The 25,236-nt window shown below is 40.8% G+C and overlaps 4 protein-coding genes across 4 annotated transcripts; 3 read left to right on the forward strand and 1 right to left on the reverse strand.

Moving 5' to 3' along the window:
- Positions 1 to 954: 954 nt before the first annotated feature.
- LOC307269104 (E3 ubiquitin-protein ligase TRIM47-like) lies at positions 955 to 6,522 on the forward strand. Its single transcript, XM_080051941.1, has 7 exons — positions 955 to 1,274; positions 1,661 to 2,038; positions 2,144 to 2,239; positions 2,873 to 3,106; positions 3,363 to 3,516; positions 3,612 to 3,671; positions 4,069 to 6,522. Exons 1-7 carry the CDS (start codon positions 1,017 to 1,019, stop codon positions 4,596 to 4,598), a joined length of 1,710 nt encoding a protein of 569 aa, XP_079908067.1. The 5' UTR covers positions 955 to 1,016; the 3' UTR covers positions 4,599 to 6,522.
- Positions 6,351 to 16,005, forward strand: ltb4r2a (leukotriene B4 receptor 2a). The gene is made up of 5 exons (XM_080051947.1): positions 6,351 to 6,520; positions 9,728 to 10,288; positions 12,415 to 12,615; positions 12,774 to 12,814; positions 13,147 to 16,005. The coding sequence occupies exons 2-5, from the start codon at positions 9,737 to 9,739 to the stop codon at positions 13,448 to 13,450; spliced, it is 1,098 nt and encodes a 365-aa protein (XP_079908073.1). The 5' UTR covers positions 6,351 to 6,520; positions 9,728 to 9,736; the 3' UTR covers positions 13,451 to 16,005.
- Positions 15,214 to 19,278, forward strand: ltb4r (leukotriene B4 receptor). The gene is made up of 4 exons (XM_080051942.1): positions 15,214 to 15,315; positions 16,074 to 16,648; positions 17,238 to 17,514; positions 17,999 to 19,278. Exons 2-4 carry the CDS (start codon positions 16,152 to 16,154, stop codon positions 18,365 to 18,367), a joined length of 1,143 nt encoding a protein of 380 aa, XP_079908068.1. The 5' UTR covers positions 15,214 to 15,315; positions 16,074 to 16,151; the 3' UTR covers positions 18,368 to 19,278.
- A 354-nt stretch (positions 19,279 to 19,632) lies between these two features.
- Positions 19,633 to 24,530, reverse strand: LOC307269522 (kelch-like protein 9; the record flags this gene model as incomplete). Its single annotated transcript, XM_080052496.1, has 6 exons — positions 19,633 to 20,161; positions 20,703 to 20,896; positions 21,671 to 21,913; positions 22,097 to 22,339; positions 23,056 to 23,498; positions 23,936 to 24,530. 6 exons carry the CDS (start codon positions 24,528 to 24,530, stop codon positions 19,633 to 19,635), a joined length of 2,247 nt encoding a protein of 748 aa, XP_079908622.1.
- Positions 24,531 to 25,236: the final 706 nt, after the last annotated feature.

Here is a 25,236-nt window from a genome sequence, read left to right on the forward strand (position 1 = left end):
GCAAGAGGAGTGAGGCGGAGTAAAAATCTCACAAGATGGCGACGCGCACAAACCAGGATTATTGGATGCCGTGTGAATAACTGAGGTCAGCCCGGATGCTACATCCATATTATTTACTATCTATGGTTACAGCCTACGTAGGCTGCATTTGAAGACCGATTGCATCATAGCAGCGCGCAAAGGCTTGTTCCATTTGCAACGATTTGCAAGGCTCCTTTATATACGGCCGAGAAATGCAGTCTTCGTTTCACGGTTTTGAAGGCTGCAACAGATGGATCCTTCGTGGCCCAACATATCCCAAGATTCATTGCGTTTTTTTCCAGAGATGGCATAAAATAAATAACAAAACAGCAACGTGTTGCTCCATCTTCTTAACTTTTATCTTCCTTTCTTTTTTTCTTGTACTTTTTTTTCTTCTCTGGAAAAGCTGCATCTAAAATTGCGGCTGTTTGTTTAGTCCTACTCGTTGGTATTTAGTGACATCAACTGCAGTAATACAAAACTATATTTTAATCAATATATTGATATATATATATATAATCAATATATTGATTAATATTAATTTAGCGCTCCCTAGCTTATTTTTCACAGTAAAATGATTGAGACTGGTGCATTGATTTAGTTCAGGTGTTTTATTGTCTTTATTCCTGCAGGCAATTATTGTGTATGAAATAAAGTTTGTAACTTAATGTGCAGCAATATTAACGTTATAAGGGTTATCTTATCCCCTCAGAGCCTCAGGACAAACAACTGTTTAGGAAGGCTAATTAGCACTGATTGTGACTGGTCTGAGCACATGTGATGTCAATAAAAGAGGGTGGAGATTGAAACTGAACATAATTGCGAAAGTCTGAGCAAGACGGCTCCTACTCAAACGAGGCTACTATCTATATTATGCCCCACCTCTTCTGGTTGTAGCACTGAGTCAGCTCTTACTACTCCTAAGTATTTCAGGCTAAATGAAACTCTGGCAACTCTCCTGTCTTTCCTTTAAACTGAGCTAAGCTGTCAGTGAAATGGCTGGCAAGCAACGCCAACAACATCACCTGGAGGAGCAACATGGAGTTGAGCTGGACCAGGGAGAGTTCTGCTGTTCGATATGTCTAGACCTGTTAAAACAGCCCGTCACCATTCCCTGTGGACACAATTACTGCAAGCGCTGTATTGAAGGTTGTTGGGACCGAGAAGTGGGGAAGGGAGTTTTCAGCTGCCCTCAGTGCAGGGAGACGTTCAGTCCAAGGCCTGTTCTGAGGAGGAACAACATGCTGGCTGAGGTGAGAGATGGTGGTACCTTCTCCTGCCTGTACTCACCAGATAGTAGGCTTTTTCAGATATATTAGTAGATCCTTACCTTTCCTGTAAACATATACAGTTCATCGCTTCTCCAACAGAGAGCGCTGACAAGTTTATTTTTCAGCTGTGGAGTGTCCTGCTCTGTTCAAATCTTTTGTCACAATTCTTAAAAAATACAAATTCAAGCTGCCAACATTTATCTTGTGTGTTACTGTAAAAGAAGAATTATTACTGTGTAATTTAAATATGTGTTTTTTTCACCCTCAAATGGTCAGCCAATGGTCTGTGCTGTCTGATTCTGAACTAGGTTCTTCCCAAAACCTGTAGTATTTTTCTCAAAATTCTCTTATTTTACTACCGTCTCTAGGTTGTGGAGAAGCTAAAGAAGTCCAGCCCCCAACCGCGGCCCTTTCCCCCAACCGCTGTGACTTGTTCCGGGCCGTCGGATGTCTCCTGTGATTTCTGCTGCTCGGCCCGACCGAACAAAGCCGTGATGTCTTGCCTGACGTGCTTGGCGTCTTACTGTCCCTCTCACCTGGAGCCTCACTACAGTGTCCCCGTGTTGAAGAAGCACCTGCTGGTCTCGGCCACGACCCCACTGCAGGAAAAGATGTGTAAGAAGCACAACAGGCTGATGGAGGTCTACTGCCAGACGGACAAGCAGCTTGTCTGCTCTCTGTGTACTGTAGACGAGCATAAAGACCACAAAACGATTCCTGTTTCCAAACAGAAGGCTGAGTTAGAGGTACTATGTCTGGCGCTTGTTTATTTATTTGAGAATCTCCTCACATATGATCATGAAATATAATTAATTACAAACTCTCAAAAAATCCTGCTTTCTTCCTTTTAGGACCATCTGGATTTCAGTCAAAAGAAAGTCCAGACGAGAGTCCAGCAGAAAGAGAAGGAGCTGAGGGTGCTGAGCAAAGCTAAGAGGAATGTCAAGGTGTGTATTTTGGTGTTGTATGAGCTGGACTGTCTGCCAGAGCAGCTTTAAGGTTTAAGTTTTTATGAATTGATCTTGATGGACTGTAGTGAAATGCTGCTGAGAATAATCTGAACAGGAATAAAGTGTTTAAACGGGGCGTGTTTTCAAAAACCTTACTACAGTCAGTACCATGAGTCACTGAACTTTTGCAGCTGGCATTATTTGCCACAGGGATGAATGATTATTAACTCTTCCTTAAATCTGCATTAGAGGGGCTTTCACACCTACTTTTCCGATTAATCCCCAACAAAATCACAGGTGCAAAACATCCCCGGGACCACAGCCGGGCCTTGGTCCAACAATAAGAGGTGGTCTGGTTTCAGCTACAACAACTGTGGTCTGGTTCATTTTCCAGTGTGAATGTATTTTTGGATGGTTCAGAAAATTCAGAAACTTTCCAGGTATGTTGGGAGATTAGGTGAGAGGATGTGGGAAATTTGAACTACTAGGGTTGAAAGCCGTGGCTCTGTCGCTCTCATTCCCCTCTCTGCCCCATTTCATCTCTCCACAAACTATCAAAAAGCATAAAATGCCCCTCCCCCCTCCGAAAAAAATCTTAAAAACTAAAAAATTAGATGTTTGCCTGTACAGAGTTCTGCCAAGACGGCTCTGAAGGACACAGACAGGATCTTTGCCGAGCTGATCTCCTCCATGCAGAGGAGACACGCGGAGGTGACGCAGCTGATCGGAGACCAGGAGCAAAGTGCTGTCACTCAGGCAGAAGAGCTGGAGCTGCAACTGGAAGAGGAGATCGCCCAGCTGAGGAGGAGAGAGACAGATCTGCAACAGCTGGAACATGTTGATGATCCCATACATTTGGTTCAGGTGCCACGCACTCTTGACTGTTGTCTTTTGATGTTTTAAAGTGGTTGTTTAAAAAAAAAATCATGCATTATTTGAATAAATAAAGCTTTGTAGAAATCCAGATCAGTGAGATTTGCTTAAAAGGTATAAAAAAGGGACTGAGAATAATCTTTAAAAGATAAACATTCAGAAAATGTCTTCTGAATGACCAATTTACTTATACTGTAGGTTGCTTAAGCATTTTTTGACTTTGCCCTTTTGTCTCCTTTCTCCTCAGATTTTCCAGGCTCTCTCCACCTGCTCCGGTCACACTCCAGACCTTTCCCCCGGTCCTCTGCGGTCCTTCAGAGATGTGACTGACTGCGTGTCTGAGCTGAGAGTTCAATTAGAGGCTGTCCTAAGGGACACATGGCCCAGGATCCCTGCAACCGGTAACCCATGAATATGTACAAATTCAGATTCATATAAAGTCTATCTATATTGATGTACAGTCGTGTTTAAAACTGCTGCTGTTTCTTTCTTACAGTCTCTTATATTGACTTCTTACCTCTTCCGACGCCAAAGACCAGACAAGAGTTCTTAAACTGTAAGAAAATCAGCTGATTGCTTTTGTTTCCCTTTAATTGTCCGCAATGGGTTTATTGTAAAAGGCGTGGTCAGCGATTCTGGAGAACGCTTGTGAATATCTTTTTACGATAGGTACTGTGTGTATGCAGAAAAAGAATTCCAGTGTTATAGCCATAAACGGCCATGTTAAACGGGCATGTTGCTAGTAATAGTGGGCCCCTTTGTTTACAAACCTTTGGTTTCCATACCAGTTTACTGAGCTTAGGCTGTGTATTAACACCAATTAATTTTTTCAGCCCACAAAAAGTATGGATGGGTAGCAGAGAGAGAGAGGAGAGATTCACTGATTTTGACAACAAGCGTTCTCCAGAATCACTGACTCCAGCTTTTTAATACTCACTTTATCTTCCTGACAGATTGCTGTCCCCTCACACTGGATGTGACCTCAAACTACCCGTATCTCCATCTGATAGACAAAAACCGCAGGCTGAGGCCTTCCCCCAGCCCGTACGCCGCAGAGCCCGGCAGGTTCACTAAGTTTCCACAGGTGCTGTGCAGAGAAGGTTTGTCAGAGCGGTGTTACTGGGAGGTGGAGTGGTATGCTCGCACTCTGTCTGCAGCGGTGGCTTACAAAGAAATCAACCGCACATCAGACGAGTCACAGTTCGGAAGCAACGACAAGTCCTGGAGCTTAGAGTGCACAGCAAAGGGTTACTTATTCCGCCACAACAATGTAGAAAGGATGGTGTCGGGCACTTGCTCCTACAAGGTTGGAGTGTACCTGGATTATAAAGCAGGCACTCTGAGTTATTATCAGCTCTCTGATGATTCAATGGTTCTGCTCCACAAAGTCCAGACCACATTCACCCAGCCTCTTTATCCTGGGCTCGGGATCAACTATGAATGGTATGACGTTGGAGTGTTTGCACAGATTGTCAAGGTATAGTAGTGTGCATGTTATAGCAATGTGAAGGATTTGTGCTGCAACAACCATTCTTACTGATAGGAAGGTGTTGTCAAGCACTTTGCAGGCCCTATGCACCTCAAAATAATTAAAAATACAACTATTTAGTAAATTGCTCCAGAAGAGAAATGGAGTACATACTCTAGATGGGACAGCAAAAGAAAAAAAGACTCTTTCTTCTGCATTCTCTGGCAAATGTTTTGAACACACATTTTGCATTGTGCCATGACATTTTTGGCTTCCTCTATTAACTGCTCCGTTGATGTTGCATTGTTTGTATACACATTTCAGTTTGTGGAAAAAAAAGTTTCCTACCTTTTTGCATCTATAATAACTCTCTACATGTCTCTTCCAGGGCGTTGTAGATGGATGTAAAGTGGCATTAAATGGGTATCGGTCTGTTTTTGCAAATCAGATGCAATCAAAGAGAGAAGGTAACGGAGCATACAACCTGTGATAAAGCCTGATGAACCCTGAATTAAGTTAATCCATGCAACTCCATTCTGTTTTTTTTGGCCATGTTTGCTTTTCACTGGTGGTTGACCATGATCTATTCTGACGGCTTACCCAGAGTTTTTCATCCCTGGCAAGTAAAAACAGAAACTTGCAAGTTCTTGCAAGGGCTCTTTTCCTTGGCAAACAGTCAAACATATGTTCACAACATCAGCACATCCGGGGACGGCATAATGTTCACACTGTAAATGTCTTGATGATTGTAAAATGCAATTAAAATACAATATGATTGGTCTTTTAAATAAACATAATTGCATTATTCATGTGGAACACACATGCAAGTTAGGTTATTTTTCCTATAGCTGTGAACATGGGTCTGCCCATACAGCAAAAAAAAAGAGGCATCATTTCTATAGGTTTTGAGTCATATTAGGGTCAGCTCACCCAAATTACACTATTAAATTAATTCTATTTTCTTTCTATGTTTTATATTGTTTGTTTTTCTTAGTTCTGGTTGGAGATTGATATTCTCTCTATCTTAAAGTTCTTTTAACAATATTTAATAATGAAAAAAACACATTAAATTTGCATTAAAATTCAAAAAGTCAAAGTATAGAATTATATTTTTAAACCATACCTGTAGTTTGACATATAGTGTTCCAACTTTGAGGTTCAAAATGACAATACGTCCATGCTAAAAGCCAGGTGTGTAAATATATGGTTTTCCCTTAGTTTCATGGAAAAAACTGAGACATAACTTGAACCTCATCCAACATCTTTTTGGTAAACTGGAACACTAACTGAGAGCCAGGCCTTATTACCCAATGGTAATATTAATACCTAACCTCACAATGCTTTTGCGTCTGGAAGCAAGTTCTTTAAATCTTGTCATTTTATAAGACTAGAGAATGTTAACTCTGCTCTTTTATGCCCATAGTTTATGGAATTACAGTCAGCACTCGCATATACATTAGGTGTTGTAGGTAGTTTTGATGGATTTGTGTGCCAACGTTTTGAGATACCTTCCACAAAAATACCCAATACCAATTTAAATACAACAGTGATGAATGTAATTTAGTTTGTGATTTGTGACAAGAATGGATAGGAAAAATCTTTCCGTACCCCAGGTGATCCAACCCTTTAAGGCGACACCACACAGATGGAATTCCGTTCTCAACATGCGAAGATGTTGACACACAGCCAGGGCAGACAGAGGCAGGCCGGGTAATGGGGACACACCTTCCCCTGTCAGTGCTTTACATGTTGCAGCAGGCATGACTTATCAATCAATGGTGAACGACAGAGAAAGAGAGAGAGAGTGGGAGGAAAACGTCATGAGACGAAAGGGTAAAAGAAAAAGCAAGAAAATATAGCATATCTGACGGATTCAGACTTCTTTTGCAGTTCTTGGTGTCGTCTCTGGTCCGTTGGGATTTACAGTTAACAACTTGGTGAGTCCACCCTCATTTTGTGTGTCCTTCAATCATGTCTGTGTGTTGGTTTCTGTCAGCAACAACACTGTGGTGGCATCTGTCAACAAATCAGTGCAATCAACAGTGTTTTGCTACCGTTGGAGGAGAAACCAGGGAACTTTTGTTTTACAATTGAGAATCTACAGGATTTTATTTATCTTCCATTTGTAGCCGTATCTTTTTAGATAATTCTGATAATACAGAGTTGTCTTGTGATTTTTAAAAAAAACTTTCAGGTACATTTGACAGCCGTGATTTTTTCCACTTATTTAAAATATATCAATTTGTGCAACTAAACCTAACCAGTTCTGCTCTTATTCTATGTCCTGAAGTATTGCATGTATACCTTTTCTTTGGAGGTGGAACACACTCGTTTTAATAGGCACTTGCATGAGTCACACAGAACACACAAACACACCTTTTAAGTCAGTCAGGTTTCATACTCTGTGAAGTGGTCACTTGTTAAACAGGGCACTCTGTTTGTACAAATAATAATAAAAAGTAGGTGCAGAAAGCAAATGTCAATCGTCTCTATTGTAATCATTTGAAAAGGCAGTCACTGCACCAACAAGAGGAAACAGGAACAGAAAAGATTCAATGCGACAATGACACCAACTATCAGGTTATGGTTTGAATAGAGTGTTATTGTTGGGCTATTGCACAATATGACAGTTTCACTGGCTGCTGCTGCTTTGATGCCGCTCTCAATGTGGTTTGACCGGCTTTCGGTAAACACATGTGGTCACATTTCTTTTTGACGCTCGTCTTCTGAAACCTGAAGATGTGTTTTATCCAAGTATGACAGTGATCTGAAATGTGTGGTAGAAGAAAAAAATTGTACGTAATACATCACCAGCATAAGAATGAGTCTTTTTACTTTTAGGTAAAAACATAAATATTTAGAAATTGCTGGCAATATCCAATTCAATCTTTTGTTAAAAAGATAGTGCACTTCTCTTGGCCACATACATTATAGTCTCTTACTACCATGACTACATTGGTTATTTTATTATACTGTATATTTACCCATTCATTTATTTGTATTATTTAAATGCATTGTATTCTACTTCTCTCTAAAGCATACACACACTTATTTTAAAATGTGGTCTGCACATGAATTAAACACAGAAAAAAGGAAAATGCACAAAAACGGGTTTCACGACAAATACAAGCGAGAATAATTAACTTGCCAAAACTACAAATTACGTAGAGATCAAGCAGCGACAGTATAAATGGTCCCAATCCCTTAAATGTCATACAAGATATGGTAACACTTTACAATAAGGGTACATTTATTGACCGTTAGTTAATGCTTGATAAGCATTAATTAAGCATAAACTAGTCATTGATAACTGCTTATTTAGTATTTAATAAGCAGAAACTAAGCATGAACTAACTGTTATGCTTAGTTAATGTTAAACTAAGCATGAGTTAACGAAGCATATTTAATGCTTAAACAAGCATACACTTACTGTTACTAAGCGATAACAGTTAGTTAATGCTTAATAAGAATTAATCAACAGTTTATAGCATTAGCTTAGCATTAACTAACAGTTAATTAATGTGCCCTTATTGTAAAGTGTTATCCAAAATATATATTTGAAGCCTACAGCAGAATGTAATCAATGTTACCTACAGGAGGAGCACTAGAAGGAAATGTCTTCACAACCCAATGCATTAGGAGTAAAATAGTTCTAAGGATGCAATCTTTCCAATCTGTGTTTGTACTTGTTATATCACCTGGTGTGCACTCGTTTACCGCTACTATCAGTTCTGATTTACAGTGTTATATAGAAAAACAAAATCCACTATTAGCACAAAAGTTGCTAGGGAACAGGTTTGGTTTGCAGATGCGGGTGTGAATATTTAATTATATGCTCAGGTGTTCTGACACCGCATAGTTTGAGAGTCAGCCGTGTAAAGGGCGTGCTCTCCAACATAATAGTCAAGATATGTCCAACAAGTGATGGCTTGTCACTGTTTTAAACAATTTTTCCAGTAGCATGAAATAGCCTTAGTACATGACTTGACTGTTGGCAGCTAACTGGGATTTCTAAACTAACCACACTTTAAGATTTCTTTTATTGGTTTCCAGTTATAGATTGAAAGAGTTTATGTATATTTTTAAGTGCTTCTGTTACTTTGTAAATATCTTAAAGAACAAGGCTGTTGTTATTCTTGTTATTGATATCGATTAATTCCACAAAAAGACAACCAACAATGTCCATATCTCAATATGTTTATATTTCCCTTACTGCAGTGAATATATTATAATACCATCTATGTAATACAGTGTATAATATTTCTAATATTTTATTTTGTGTTAATTTACCTTAAAAATGAGCTTTTTTCCCCTCGATTTGACTTATTTTGATTTGAAAAGTGCAACAAATAAATGTGCATCCTCAGGCCTAAATAATATAAATCTCAGACCGAATCAGTGCTCGAATACAGGAACACAGTGACTGTTGCCCTCCACTCGTGTCTGGTCTCGTCGCTCAGGAATTATGAGTCCCCCGTTAAAACCTGTTACACTTGCGCCACACACCCACGCTTTTCTGAGGTAAAACATACATCAAACTGAAACCTGTGGCAGAAAGGATTCAAAGGGGGGCTCTTTATTAGTCATCATTAGTTCTCTAGAAATTGCCAAAGTCACTTTGTAAAGAAGCCGATCTTATGCACATCCATAGTCTTAACTTTAATTGTGCAAAAACAACGTTTAGTCCAACAATTAGTCTTCAAATGTTATTCAAAAAAATGTTTAGGTGGTTGTACGATTAAAGTGCTTTGCTGCACTATGTAACTTTCTCTGTGTCAGAGAAGTAACAATTTTACAAGGTGCTATCTCATAACGGAATAAACAAACTTTCTACAAGTCAGTTTGACTGTAGATGTTTACAACAGCGGAGCCCACAGTTTTGTTTAAAAACATATTCTAGTCTTGTGTTTGGTTCCAGGTGCCTTCAAATAATTATGGTTTGATTTATGATGATATAATGATTCAATACTAAGAATGACATGCAGAGTAAATATGTTGGGTACACTTACTGCAGGCTTGGCAAATGTAAACAAATTCCCCTCCTCTGAAACTGCATAGTGTGGATGCTGCTTTCTGTATTCTATGTCTCTAAAAGATACAAACCTGTGATCAAAATCACTCACCAAATCTTCTCTCTTTGGCAGGTAACAAAAATGGCCCAGAGGAACAGTTTTTCTTTCCTGAACGGCACCTCATTTTCCAATGCAGGCAATGAGACCATCGTGGGGAGCTCGATTGGCACCACTATGGGCGCACTCATCCTCAGCCTCGTCTTCGTACTGGGCTTTCCCGGAAACATCTTCATCATCTGGAGCATCCTGGCACGGGCCCGAAAGCAGTCGGTCACCACCCTCCTCATCCTCAACCTGGCTGTGGCCGACGGCTCCCTGATGGCTCTCACCCCGTTCTTCATCGTCTACCTGATCATGAAGAAGTGGGTGTTTGGGGACATGATGTGTAAGGTCCTCTTCTACCTGTGTCTGGTCAACATGTACGCCTCCATCCAGCTCATCATGCTCATGAGCGTGTACCGGCTGGTGGCCGTGCTGTGGCCGCGCCGCGTCAGAGTCATCACCAGCAGGACGACTGTGTTGAGGGTGCTGGCCGTGGTCTGGGTCCTGGTGATGGTCGCATCCATTCCCGCAATGGTCTTCAGAAAACAGGAGCAGGGGGTGTGTGATTCATTCCACGATCATTATAGCGACGTGAGTAAACAATGACAATGTTATATTTCAATCAAGACTTAAAGTAGAATAGATAATGCCTGCATGAATTTAGCAACCATTACTGGCTAAACCAGATTTCTAGCGAGCTGTTTGCAGTTATTGAGGCTATGCTACCGGTTTTATTATGCTTGGAATGAACAACAGCATATGATGTGTGCTCATCTAGACGAGCATCTGATGAAACCTTGTTTGAAACAGTGGTGTGAGGGAATAGGAAATATCCCTTTTGAAGTTAAAGCAGAGGATTGGTTCTCATGTATGTATGCTGAATACAGAATCTGGAGACAGTAGATGATTTTACAAGTTTTGAATAAAGACTCTGAGCAGGGGTAAATGACTAGCCTATAGCTGTTTGCTCCCTGGTTCCAGTTTCTAGACAAGCTACTCACTTTCTGGTCCCAACTCCTTATTTGGGCAAGGCATGACAGCGGTATTAGTCTTTTAGTCAAAGTTGTCAAAGGTCATTCTACGAAAACGTGCCATTTCCCTCTCTGAAAATCAGATTTTCAAAGTATTATTTTTATTGTGTTTAAGGACTAATTTGGTTTAAGTAGAACCTTACCTGTAAGAAAAATATGTGGTGCCATCTCAGGCTATTTTCATTTATTTTTTATTTCCCTAAAATAATCAACATGGACATGTGCTTTGTCAATCGCGTTACCAACACCAACTTGTATTAAATAAGTAATGAAGTGACACTATATTTAAGGACAAAACATGCTATTCTTAATATGAATAACATTTATAATCATGTATTGTATAATTATTCTGGTTTGGACACACAATAAACATGGGGTCATGGCAGGGAAAGGGTTAATAGTAACAGGTTTGACAAAATATCCTTTTGGCAGCCATTACTAGCCATGTGGTTGACACCATGACACCACATGGTGTGCATTCTAAAGATGCTAAAATGTGTTTTTATATGTACATTTTAATTTAAAATGTTTAACTTTTTAATACATGATATAATGGTAACGCAGTTTGACACACTATGACCGTCCCCTTCAGTCAAATTAAAAACAACTCAATGAAAATACATTAAAATAGAGGAGCACTTTCTTGTCTCTTTGGAAGCATCCTGATAAAAGGCAGATGATGACACTTCCTGAAAATGATGTCACTTATGGGATAGTGCATTGTCCCTGGGGGCGTGTTTATCCAAAGTAACGCATTTGACGTAACACATAGGGACATTACTTAAATGTAATTTTTTTCAATATTCCAAAAGGTCAAGAATAAATTAAAAGCATTATCTGACAATTAAGGCTTTTCACAAATTAAAGTTGTTTTCAGATATTTTGATTTTATCCTCTCTAAAAGCTGCTTGTAATAGAAAAGTTAACCGAGGGACAAGCCATTTTTACCATATTTAACAGATATACAATTGTAAAATCTTTAAAATGCAAAAAATATCAATGTATGAGTATTTAATGAAGATTTTAAATGAAGATTGTTTGTTTACCATATCATACCAATGATTATTTTTTAAATTGTGTTGTTAATACAGTTTATTGGGGTAGATTTTGTGTCAGGGACACGAAATGGCACGTTTTCGTAGAATGACCCAACTTCAACTCAAAGTGCCAGGGAGGCGCAATGCACTTTTCAGTGAAGGAATATGTAACATTGTGGGCACAATGAATGAAATTAATAATGAATGAGAAAATAATGACTTTGCATTGGCTCTGATAGCCATCAGGTGCTTATATGTAACTCTGCACTTATTAAGGCACCACACAACATGTTAAATTGCAATCACGTTAACATGACAAGGCGTATGTCTGAAAAGGTCTTAAGTGCTGCCGCTTCTGTTTATCGATAGTTGTTCCAAAAAATGTAACTTCACCTTCTCTGCGTAGCCCCCTTCGTCATTCTTGATACAACTATTTCTGTCACTTCAGGTCAGTACAACCCTAGAGCAAAACTATAACTATCCAGTAAAGGCCGTCTAAAACTGTGTTGTTCAAACAATATGGAGTTCCACCTCTCTGTGACGGTTTGTCGTGACACTTAGAAGGTAGCATGTGATTTTAAGTGATGCCGAAATCTTTGAATACTCAACTCTATTTTTCCTCTACTCTCATCGTATCTTGTCTGTTCAGGTGGTCCTCCAGTACACGCTGGAGCTAGTCATGGGCTTTTTAATTCCCTATGGGGTCATTGTGGTCAGCTACATCTGCATCTTACGGCGGATCCGAAAGACGAGGTTCGGCCGACGCATTCGTAGTGAGAAGCTCATCCTGGCCATCGTGATGACCTTCTGCATCTTTTGGTTGCCCTACCACATCATCAACATGGTGCAAGTATGTCACACATCCTCTTTCTTTTACAAGCAACACATTCTTTCAATAATTATGGATATAGAGCTATTAGAGTCTTTAAATATATTCATCATATATTCATATCATTTATAAAAGTGTAAAGACATATTAACAAAACAATTGTTTTGTTTTATTCTCAGGTAACGTGGGCTTTATGTCCAGATGGTCCAGCAAAAGAAACGTAAGTGATGACACGTCAACAATATGCATGCATCTTATTACTTTAGCGAAAATCATAATGAATAGACAATCATCAGTGTTATAGAGGGGGGGTTTGATTTTTCACCCAACTCTCAGAAGGAAACTGAGTCGTAGGTCCCCAACTTTTTCTTTTCATATTATTCAGAAATTATCAAATTATCCTAAGATTATTAGTAGCAGGTTACGCAAATTGTGCAGTTTTAGACTCAAATCTTTTATTTTTATTCTGATGAAATCAAGCAGCTAGACACTCCCCCCCCCCCCTATTTTTGTGTCTAATAAAATTCTCTGCTCCCTTATCCACACCACCAGGTTGAATAAACTATGGCGCAGGAGCCGTGCCGTCACCTCTTCCATAGCCTTCATCAGCAGCTGTGCCAACCCCGTGCTTTACTTCTTCGCTGGGAAGTCCTACATCCGACGAGAAGGCTTTGCGTTCATGGCCCGCCTGTTTGAGGGCACAGGGCTGGACTCTGCCTCCAGGAAGAGCCGGGCCAACAGCCAGAACAGCCGCGAAAAGGACAAAGACGCCGACGCCGTCATGCTAAAGGACAAAGAGCCGGACTCTGCCACAAACTCAAGCTCTAACGTCAAACCAGTGAAGAATGGAAAGTAGTGGAGACAGGACATCCTCAGGCTTGAAGCTGGTGTTGTTTCTCTGGAGAGGAAAATGAAACCACTCAGGCCTTTAAATCTCACCATGGAAAGGGTTCACCGCAGACAGCTGGTTCCCGCCAATCAAGATGCGATTTGACAGCAGGAAAGATTCAGCTTCTATGACTAGAATATTTCTTCCACATGAGACGGTTACAAAACTTTGAATTGGAAGAAAGTTCTGAGTAAGTAATTGGGCGCACTGGTTCTGGAAGAGCGTGCTGCCGGATGCATCCCAAAGTGACACTGTTGTGTATGAGATGGGCCTAAACAACACTGCACTAGAACTGTATATAATGAATGAGATGTCAGCCTCTGCACTGCACTAACTCATGAGGGAAAGACTGTGGAGAAATATCCAGTTTGCTCAAGCCTCTTCGGCCCAAAAAACGTGTTAAACTCAACACCTATCCCTCAGCGAGAGGTGACGCCTTATGTTCACACGTTTACTGTCAATTGTAAGATTCATTGTTGCCATCTTGTCTATGCAATGTTTTCTTTTGTCAAAATGCCCAACAGAAGCACTGAAATGTTCAAATTAACAGAGACAGTGAATATGTGTAGACATGAGTGATGACCTTTTTTAAAAATGTGTTTGAATCATTTTGTATTTTTTTTGTTTGTTTGTTGCAATATTCACACTGATTTGTTTGCTTTGCATGCTTTTCCCTGGCATGTTTTTGTATGATTTACTGGTATGTAGTGTTGTTAATGTGTGTACAGTATGTTATTTGTTATTCAATTTACATGTCAAGCAGACAGAGAGCATTATTAGCATTCATTTCATTCAAAAGCCCACTGAGACAAATGTATTTGTGATTTTGGGCTATACAAATAAAACTGATTTGATTTGATTGATTTGATTTGCACTAAGTAGACTAGAGTAATGGGCCGTAAAATAAAAACAACAAGCTGAGAGATGCTTAATGTACTTTACGTAATCATTCAATGTGGGTTTGTCAGAATGAGGGACCCCTTCATACTGTCATTAGAAATGACAATAGACAATGAAAGTCATTGTTGAAAATAGAATAATGATTTGTGCAACGTCAAACAGAAATCCCTAAACTGGAATGTAATTCATATTCACTGTGACCATTCTGTCAGTAATTGAGAATTATATATTTCTTATTAAATACAGGAAAATTCTAAATTATGTACAACGCCCCTCGAAAAAAAACATGACACACCACAACTGTGTTAACAATTTGGGTTATGTAGAAAGAGTGATATGTTGTAAATCTTCCAAAATGTCTGGTGCAAGAGAGCACACCATGTACGAGACAAAGGTATGATGTAAACACGTGTATCAACTAGATATACTGACGGTTTACCAGAATCACTTATTCACGCCTGTCTTACTCATTCCTGCTCCTACTTTAAAAGGATTCCATCTCTTTTTGGCTTTCATGATATCATGCCATTCATGATGTCCGTTATCTGGAAGATTGCAAAACAGATGTTGCTCCACATAAAGCACCAGATGCATTGTCAACACTTTTTTTCATAAAGTTGGTGTTTGTACAAGTATGACGTAACATTTCCATCATCAATCTGCAATGGTAGAATCAAATGTGTAGGAGGAACAGCAACTAAATAGTAGCCCAGTGAGCTCAAGCAGGTTTCCCGTAGCCACTGGATTTCCCCTCACATGACCCCTCTTACTCAATATACAAGTTTTTTTTCTAGTTCACACATTCAGTCTCAAAAGCAAAAAGAAGCCCAGGGGGAAGCAGTATTTAAGGCACGGTGTAACAAAGACGTAATGTGCTACATTTGACGAGTGGATTTACCTTTGTGACTTTGTGAAAGATATCGCAATTGAAGGTCAGTATGTTTTGTATTATTCAGCTCATTAAATGTTTTTATAGCAAGACTTTTCCTGTTGTCATGCTAAGTTTTCCTGTGTAGATTGTAAAGGTTGACTAAAACATTCACATTTGTTGTCACATTAATTTTTGTATGAGGCTGTGAGGACACGGAATATTTCGGCTCTGTGAGAATAGTGACTGATTCACTCATTACAATCAGGTGTGTGTGGCACTGATTGGCTAATTGAGCCCAGGTGTGAAGAGGTTAGTTGTGCCCTGAGACCCCAGTGCTCTGTGCTGCTCATTATCTCACCTTCAGAGCTAGTGAGAGGTTCTCTCTGAGTGCCCTCTGAGTTTAGAGCAAGATAACTGTTGAGTTAGTGGTCTATTCTTTCAGCTGCTTGGCAGCGGTGGTTTTTTTGTTGTTTAGTGTGTTATAATAAAGGTAGCCTGTGTGGCCTTTACAGTTCTGTGTTTTTGGTATTCGCATTAGCGATTCAGTGGTTATCCCTCCGGGGATAACTTTCAGAAGTCCCTTGGTCCGCATTTGTGTCCCAAACCCCCCCAGTCATTACAGAGGCAACACAAATGTTAGCAGTAGGTTTCCTGATGTAATAAATACAAAAACAAATGTCTGGAAAAAGTTGTAGATTTAATTGTATTTGAATAAAGCTCAGTGAATCAGAAAAATAATGTATGATGCAATATTTTGCCGCTTTGTCACACAAACATCTCACAGAAAACCTTAATACAACATATCCTGTTTCCTGTCAGTTTGTCTTTCAAAAGGTTGTGTGTCAGTTTCCAAAGTCTTTGGAGACAAACCCAGATTCTTCTTCAGAGGCTTTCCTGATGGCTTCCAACATCAGCACCACCACCTTTCAGCAGTCTTCTTCTGCGACCTTTTATCTGCCTCTCAGCGTTTCGCACCGGGTCGGCATTGCCATCCTGACCCTGGCGTTTGTCCTCGGTTTCCCCGGGAACCTGTTTGTGGTTTGGTCGGTGCTCTGCCGGGTGAAGAAGCGCTCCGTGACCTGTTTGTTGGTGCTGAATCTGGCTTTAGCGGACGCTTCGGTGTTGCTAAGCGCCCCCTTTTTCCTGCGCTACCTGGCTGGTGGTCGAGGCTGGGAGTTTGGCTCTGCCGCATGCAAGCTGGTGCACTACCTGTCAAACGTGAACATGTACGTGTCCATTTACCTCATCTGCCTGATGAGCATGGATCGATGGCTGGCCGTGACCAGGCCTTTTATGTCCCAGAGAATGAGAACCAAGCGCTCCCTGCAGCTGCTGCTGCTGGGGGTCTGGGTGATAGCCTTCATCCTGTCACTGCCGATGCCTTTCTACCGCAGGTGAGACTGAAATTTCCTTTTTTTTTTTACCCTCAAAAGTAATACTTTTCTTAATTTGAAAAGTTGTGTTTTGATAGCTGGGAAGTAAAAAATTATGGGTTTCTGCAAACACTTTCTTAGACAAAACCTGAGAAAAGCTGATGGAGCCAAATTTAAAATAGTCTGCCTTTGATGATGTCATTGTTAAACCACATCGAGGTTATTGCTCTCTGGTGGAGTTTGAATGAGACATTCAAACGGGATATTGCACAGCTATGAGGACAGTGAGCACACAAAGTCCTGCCGTTTGCTCAACTCTAGAGACATGTTTCCTCTTGCGGGCCTAAAAAACACCTACATTAAACTTAACTTTTAAACTTACTTTTTTTTTTACTTTTAACCTTTGCTTAAAAGTTTTGTCACTAATAAGCTTCCATACTTAATTTGGAATTGTTTGTCTTTCAGCGTTGCCTCTCAATTGTCACAGATTTAAGTATTTGCTCTAAAAAAGAATGTAGGCTATCTGTTATAAATTAAGGCCTATTAATGAATTAGAACATTAACACCTTTTTTCTATGTTTGTATTTGATTCCATCTTCTTCTCCGACAGTAATCTGAAGAAGACACTACCAAACAACGTCACTTTGAGCTTTTGCATGACATGGCACTGGGGCAGTGTGGGTCACCGCGTCTTCCAGTACCTGTTTGAGACCATCATGGGCTGCCTTGTGCCTTTCTCCCTCATCAACACGTGTTACTCCTACGTCATCTGTCGTCTGAAAAGCGCCAAGTTCCAGCGCAGAGGACAAGGCAGCCGCCTCATCCTGCTGATCATCTGTGCCTTTGCAATATTCTGGCTGCCCTATCACATCGTCAACATCATAGAGGTGATTTTGTTCGGCTTTCTTTGGACATGATCAGAGGTGGATCTATACACTAGAGATTGCTACTGATACCATTACATATTGAAGTGAACATATGTTCAAACAAGTGATGTTTCCTCTCAAGATTTTTGCACTAATTGTCTTTCATAATTAGCTATAAAAACCATGAGATAAATAAAAAATAAGAGACACATCACTGTGTTTACACATTCAAAACCCTATCACAGTTAAGTTGCTCTATTGGTGAATTTACCCATGGGCACATTGACATGTGTCTTTTCGCATTTACTCGCGTATCTTTTCTCACACTACACGCTTTAATTGTGAAAAATCTGCAGGAAAGATTGAGTAGTATTAGTAGCGACTAGCGAGTGACCATGTCCACATCAGTTCTTTGAGAGTTTAGGGTATTGCTGTTTCATTTCTTCCTCTAACCTCTCTCTCCCCCCTCCCCCCTCCCATCTCCCATCTCCCATCCCCCCTCCAGGTGGTCGGTCTGTTGAAGAGCAGTGAGTCAGTGATCAAAGCTGCCACTACAGCGCGTCCAAACGTGACGGCCTTTGCGTACTTCAGCAGCGCGGCTAACCCCATCCTCTACGTGTTCGCCGGAAGCTCCCACATCCGCCAGGCCGGGCTCAGCTTCATGGGCAAGCTCTTTGAGGCCACCAACTCTGAGAGCAGGAGCTCGTCGCGTACCGGCTCCACAACGGATGCAAGCTCTGTCCTGCACACACTGTCGGTCAAACTTGGGAGGCCTTTCAAAGACAAGAACAAGGGGAGGAGCAGCAGTGTGGCGGCCAAAGAGGTAGACGAGCCAGAACTCAAGACTCTGGCAAGGGTTGAGCAGTTAGAGTAGCACTCAACTAAGCTATGTTCGTAACCCAAGCCACTCTTATTTAGTCATAAAATCCCCATACTGTCAACAGAATCTTCATCTCACTGCTTGTTTGGGAAACAACTCTAGGAGTTATAACCCAATCATGACAAGACTATATGCTCTTGCTTGTTTGCTTAAGTTCTTTGGAGTTTATGTAGCTTCTGCATTCATCGATTTGTGTACATTAAAAAGGAAATTGACTAAAGATTGAAGCAGCCATCAGTTGGTGGTAAAAGTCCACCACTATGGACTTTTTAGGACTGAAACAAGGAAATATCTCAATAACTATTTGATTGGTTGCCATGGAATTTGTTCACTCTACAGTAAACTGTTATAACTTCTCCTGACTTTCCCTCTACATCATGTTTAATGGTCCAGTACTTTGGTTTATACTTTGAGGGTCTTTTGAAGACATTTTTAATAGAAAAGGAAGGGCAGGAAGAGAAAATATGTTATGACTAGAGAGAGTAGGAAAGACAATGTCGTTATTGCTCATTTTATTATCTTCACACACACACACACACACACACACACACACACACACACACACACACACACACACACACACACACACACACACACACACACACACACACACACACACACACACACACACACACACACACACACACAGGAAGCTGTTTGTGAATGTGTTGCAGTGCACAACAGATAAATAGGACAGAGCCAGCAGAATCACTGATGTGGGTTGCTTGAGCATCAATTTAGCATCAATTTTGATTGGTCAAATGACAAATATTGATTTCACATACTTGGAATTTTTTGAGCTATAACAGAAATGTCAGTTGATTTAATTTAACTTCAAAGTTGCTTTTGTGCTTACAGTATGTGCTTGTGTTTTATTTTTTTTAATAAACTTCTATTTAACCAGGTGAATGTCTCATTCAAAATCTCCTTTTGTATTTCATGGCTGCTCTGCCGGTATTCATATTAAGATAGCCTTCAAAGAAACGAACATTCAAACAGTACAATAATAAACTCTTCAGAACACATTATAAACACATTCAAAGGTACACACAACCACATCCAAACAATGACCCTGACCCTGCCCACTTACTTAAAGGGGTAGCCCAGCAATGTAGCATTCCAATTTCATAAATTACTGGGAATCTCATTTGAAAAATTAAAAGTAAAAATTAAGGCAGACTTGCCAAACCCCAAAAACACTCTATCCTACAGTTCACAAAATGTAACAAATCAATCAACCAGTACTTAAATAAAAGACTTCAATGCTTATCACCCAGGTCAGGAACCAACAAGGAACAAGCTGCCAAATCTGTGTATGGATGTGGCATAGTCCCCAGGGCTTCCCAGCACCCCTGCATGGGGTCGTAGCAATGCAACCAGTTGATTGCCTTCGTTGTGCTTGCTGAATATCCACCCACCACGTATAACTTTCCATTATGTACAGTTGCACCTGGTGACACATGAGGTCGAGGCATAGCGGGGATGGAGGACCAGGAGTCACGTGTGGGGTCATACACCTCACAGAGCAACTGGTCTTCAGAGCTCGTCAAGAGCTGGTGCAGTCCTCCAGCGACCACTAACCCCCTCCCCATGGCTAACATGATATGGCCTGCACGCCCCGCTCCCACAGTCATGTGCGCTCTGGAGGAACAGCCTTCGGAAGGATCATAGTGCCACATAAAGGGAACGTAGTGCTGATTGGTGTCACAGCCTCCAGAGATGTAGATCTTTCCATCCAGTACAGCTGCAGCATGGCCACACATAGCCCTGTCCATAGGGTGAGCCTGTCTGCAAGGGAAGAGATAGGTTACCAGGAGAACAAGGGTATCTTTTCCATAAAGTTCTGCTCAAGGGGCTTCTAAGTGAGACAAGTTGTTCCACCATTGTTTTAAATAATGTAAACATATTAAACTCTTCCATGTAATTAAGGGCTAAATAATTGTAACCTTCAGAATGTTCAGATCTCTCCCAAAGGTTGATATTTACTTCTGAAAATGTTGTCTGAAAAATTCACCAGCCTTTAGAATACAATCAGTTACACTAGTTACAAGAGATAGTTCTGTAATTCACTTTCTGGATAATAGGCATCACCAATCCTCATACCGACTCATATCCTCAGGCAGATCAGATTATCCAGGTCACTGGTCAGGTTTTATTTCTGCATAAACTGTAGAATTAGTCTAGATAAAAGGACAGTTAGGATAATAAAGGCAAGTAAGTTTGGAATTCTTGCCAAATAAGACTAAATAAGAGGGCAGAATAAATGTAGCTAGTGCCGACTGTAGAGCTAAAACCCAGCTCTTAAGGTTTTGTAAGTGTAATAATGAACCTCCAGGTGTTCTCCTCAGGATCGTAGCACTCCACAGCATCCAGGTATTGGCTGTCGTCTTGGTTACCCCCCAAAACGTAGATCTTACCGCCCAGACACACGGCAGAAAAGTAGTCCCTTTGACTCAGCATGTCAGGTACTAGTTCCCATTTACACGTGGACGGGTCAAACCTACAGAGAGGGGACAATACTGTCTGAGAACAGAGAACGGGACTCTGGATAGAGAATGAAACTTGATTGCAACAGAAATATACTGACATTTCAGTTCCAACAAGACTGTTAACAAGACTGTTAATGTATACAGTGAGGAGTCGTCTTTTAACTGATGGTAGCTGATGCTTGATTGGTCTCTGACTTCGCTATAGCACTCAAAAGCTCCCTTAACATGTCAAATTTTTGAAAAAGTGAACTCACCTTTCATAATACCAAACAGGACGTTACATAACCGTGTTGGAAGGAGCGTTTTGGAGACGGGGGGGGGGGGTTCCGAGCCCCTGGGAGATTCCGGGATCAACACCGAAAATATCCTGAAAAGATTCTTATCTTTTGGACTGTGTTACAATTTGGGATGTAGAAACTTTGAAATCCACCTTTTAACCCACAAAACCAATCCCTAGCAGCTAGAGCAACTTTTACCACAAACTTTGCAGAAGGATATTGAGTCACAGGCATGGGTGAGTCAAACTTTCCCCCATTTTGTCAAAAATAATAGTTTTGCCAACTAATGATCTGTCATACAGATAACAAACAAAACAAAGTCAGTCATGTAGAACTGAAAACCTGAAGTTACATTACATATAAATGCTAAGTTATCTCAACAAAAGAAATTAGTTAAATGTAGGTAGATTTCCTAAAGAGTTTTAGTATCAAAAAAATGGTAGAACTAGTAAAAACTGAAGGATCAAGGAAAGGCATTTTCAAACATTTTTCATGTTGCTACCCACACACATACAGCCTAACCTCAACACAGATTTGAGGATATCCAGCCTTCCGTAGTACTTGCGTCCTCCTAGAACATACAGCTTGTTGTTGAGGAGGCAAATGCTGTGCCTGAAACGGGGCGGTTCAGGGAGCTTGGCGTATTGCCTCCACTCTACGCTTCTAATCAGATCGGGTCCACGTTGAAACTGCTGAGCCAACCACAAGGTGTTGCTGGGAACCCTCTTCATGAATTCGCCATCAACAGTGTCTCCACCAACCAGAACCAGGGCCTAAATTAAGGTGTAAAGTATTTCTGAAGCATGAGAATCAAATCTGTTTCTAGATGTACTTACCTTTTAAAGATATCAACAGTAAGAATTTAAAAAAATTATATTAAAATGCATTTTATCTATCTCCACATATAGAGATATACGATGATTTTAAATGTGTTCAAATGCAGGTTGTTTTAGTACATGGTTTGTGGTGCGAGGTCGGCCATGGGGTCCTTTGTAGTCCCCCTCCAGGAGGCTTTGGAGGTCCTCCAGCGATCCTGTGGTCCCAGGGCTCTGGTAGAGCAGGCTGCAGCTCAGGGCCTCCTGCAGCTCAGGGAAGCTGAGCAGTGGGAGGCGGACACGGCAGAGGAGGCCTGGCAGAACTGGTAGTCTCTCTGTAGGGTTGTCCTCAACCCAGCTCGTCACTGCTCTGAACACCACTATCTAAGTATGAAGAAGGGAAATTCATGTTATTTCACTTTCTACTTTGTTAAAATTTCTAAATTTGTCAAATGTCAATATAAGACATGACGTATAGGAATGACCAAGAGCGAGATATGGAAGATTTATTTTATAATTTGTGGATTTGTTTTTTCCTTTTTCAATTTTTCCTCAAGACAGTTAAAAGTCCAAAAAGCATACCATTTTAAATGTTTTGAAATTAAATGAGAACAGCAAATCTTCATTGAAAATGCTGGAACCAGCAGTTGTCTTCTGCCGGAGGGTCCTGCTTGTGTGTACCACAAGGTGTCGCCAAAGTTAAAGATTTTCAAATCCTTTGCAGTGGTCTGAAATCCTGTTGTTTGGTCAACGATTTAAAGTTGTATTTACTGTTCACCTGTGAACAATAGGTACAATAGAAATATGCAATGAACTTCTTTGTTAAACCTTTAAAAATATATTTAAATGCTATATAAAAAGAAGAAAATCAACAAATCACAACAGGTTAAGGGGTTACATCACAAGATACATCTGGTTGGTAACCAGTTAAATCTTTAGTAATTAAATTGGTAAGATGTGTTTTAATGTAACTATTTCATCTGTAGATTACTTATAGCTGAAACAGTCCTATATATAATGAGTATAAGTATAAAGTAGCATACAATTTAAATACTTGAGTCGACCTACATGTACTTCCACAGATATAAAAAATGTATTACCTCACTCTCTACACACAATGAGTCCCTCTCAAGCAACTTGTCCAGGAGTGAACAAGGGACATCATTGAACTTCTCCCCAGCAGAGATGCACTGGAAGTGGGCCAGGGTGTAGTCCTCTGCAGCTTGCCCCAGCTGAACCAGCCCATAGGACTCAGCCAGAACCAGCACGTCCAGACAGCTGCTCTCATCCATTCTTACATTCAGGAAGTCCATGCAAAGCGAGAGCGCCCCCTGCAGCTGGAACTGAAACATTGCATCTGTGAGTTCCCAAATCTGGCTCCAGCCCAGTTTGAGCTGACCCGTGTAGATGAAGACGAGTATGGATTCAATGATCCAGGATGCAACCCCGTAGAGGCACACAACGTCCTCGCTGGACTCCCGTAGCCCTCCGCAGAGCAGTGCCCGGAAATAGTCCCCACCTGCTGCTAACACCACGCGGTGTGCTGAGAGATAAGGGTAGAACAAAGACAAAGGGGTGGTACAAGGATGAATGAGGATGGGAAAAGGTCTCACAAAGAGGGATTACAAAAAAGTTGAGGCTGTTTCCAAATGTGGGTGTTTAATTATGTATATGTCTAATGAGATATTCTTCATTCACCAGCCATATCTATCACTGCAGAAATTCTGTAAATTCTATTTATTCTGCTTGAGATTTTACAGCTTATGAAGTAGTTCAAACAATACTCCACTGTTTCAGCATTGCACTTCTATATCATTGTCGTACTCACATTGGACACTAATTAATAATAAAAATTAAAATAATAAAAGTTGACAGCAGAACCACACAGAGGAAATCCCCTTAACTGGTTCGTCAAATCCTAAAGATTAAACCTGGACCTGTCCTCTGGTGAGGACAATACATTTTTTGGTTGTCTTTTACCTGGGTAGCTCTCTCCACTCTCTGCTTGTATCGTGATGTCACAACCGACACCCCTCTCCCACATGTCATTGATGACGGCCAAGCTCTTCTCTCGCTCTGAGGATGAAGAGGTCAGGACCTTTGAGGAACACCTTCGCCTCAGCCTTTCCATCTCTAGACCCCTGCAGGCATTCAGGACCTCCTCCAAGATCTCCTCTTTGCTCAAGTCCATGGGTATATCTCCACAATACGCAAAGTCCAGAACAGCCCCTAACCCAATTGGGGTCATATGGTGGGCTATCTCATCCACTCCAAGCCCAAATTTGAGTTTTGAGCAAAAAAATGCATCAGGGGTTTGACTGGCAGCTGCCAGCACAAGTCTGTGGGCTTGGAGGGAGGTGCCTTGGAAGTCAGAAATGCAGTCCAGGAGTACTTTGTCTTCTTTGAAGCCATGTAGACATGTAAAGAGGGTGTCCGAGTGTGAGGTTAGGATGTAAGAGAAGAGATCTGGGTCCTTTTGGAGAGTTGAAGGGGAATGGCAAATGAGCTGATGTGTACCATATTTCTGGTTTTGGAGCAGAGCTCTAGGTGTTCCTTTTCGCCCAATTTGATCCATATTTGTTTTTCTTCCCCTAGCTTCTATCCACAGTGTGTTGATATGACACTTGGCACACCGTCTTGTCTCGACGCACACACCACGACCAGTTATTTCCTTTGAGAGGGTATTGTACAGAGAAAGAAAGAAGTAAGGGGAGAAGTGTGAACACTGCATTCCTGGAAATGTCACATACATTGTCATTGCCCTCATTTACTTTGACAGACGTACAAATTGATTGCCCTTATGATCCCTGAGGTGTCTTTTACGCTTTCTAAATATAACCTCACCAACAAAATGAACTGTTTACACTACAGTGTTGTTGTGACAGACACTACCAAGTTCTCAGGAAATGACAAAAAACATGTCATAGCAATACACAAACAATACCCAAACTTTGCTTTGTTGTACAATTCTGATTATCTGCCTGGCCTCATACTCCACAGAAGGCAATATATGAAGAGTTATATCCAATTCTGAAAATGAACATATTTAAAAAGCACTCACTATTTGTCAGTAGGCATGGCATACAACAGAACACACTTACTATTGTTAGTAGAGTCTTTTACAACTCGTTCATTTTGGAAAAAAGACTGCGTAGACTCCTACCTTAGCGATTCTTCTACCAGTGTGGGTGTCGTGAGTTACTTTGACCAGGGCACAATGGCATTGTGAGCATGTAGCGTGCAGTCAAAGGAACCGGTTTAATAATAGCTGGGTTCTGGCA

This window comes from Ammodytes marinus (genome assembly GCF_949987685.1).
Source record: "Ammodytes marinus genome assembly, chromosome: 23".
Lineage (NCBI taxonomy): Eukaryota > Metazoa > Chordata > Actinopteri > Uranoscopiformes > Ammodytidae > Ammodytes > Ammodytes marinus.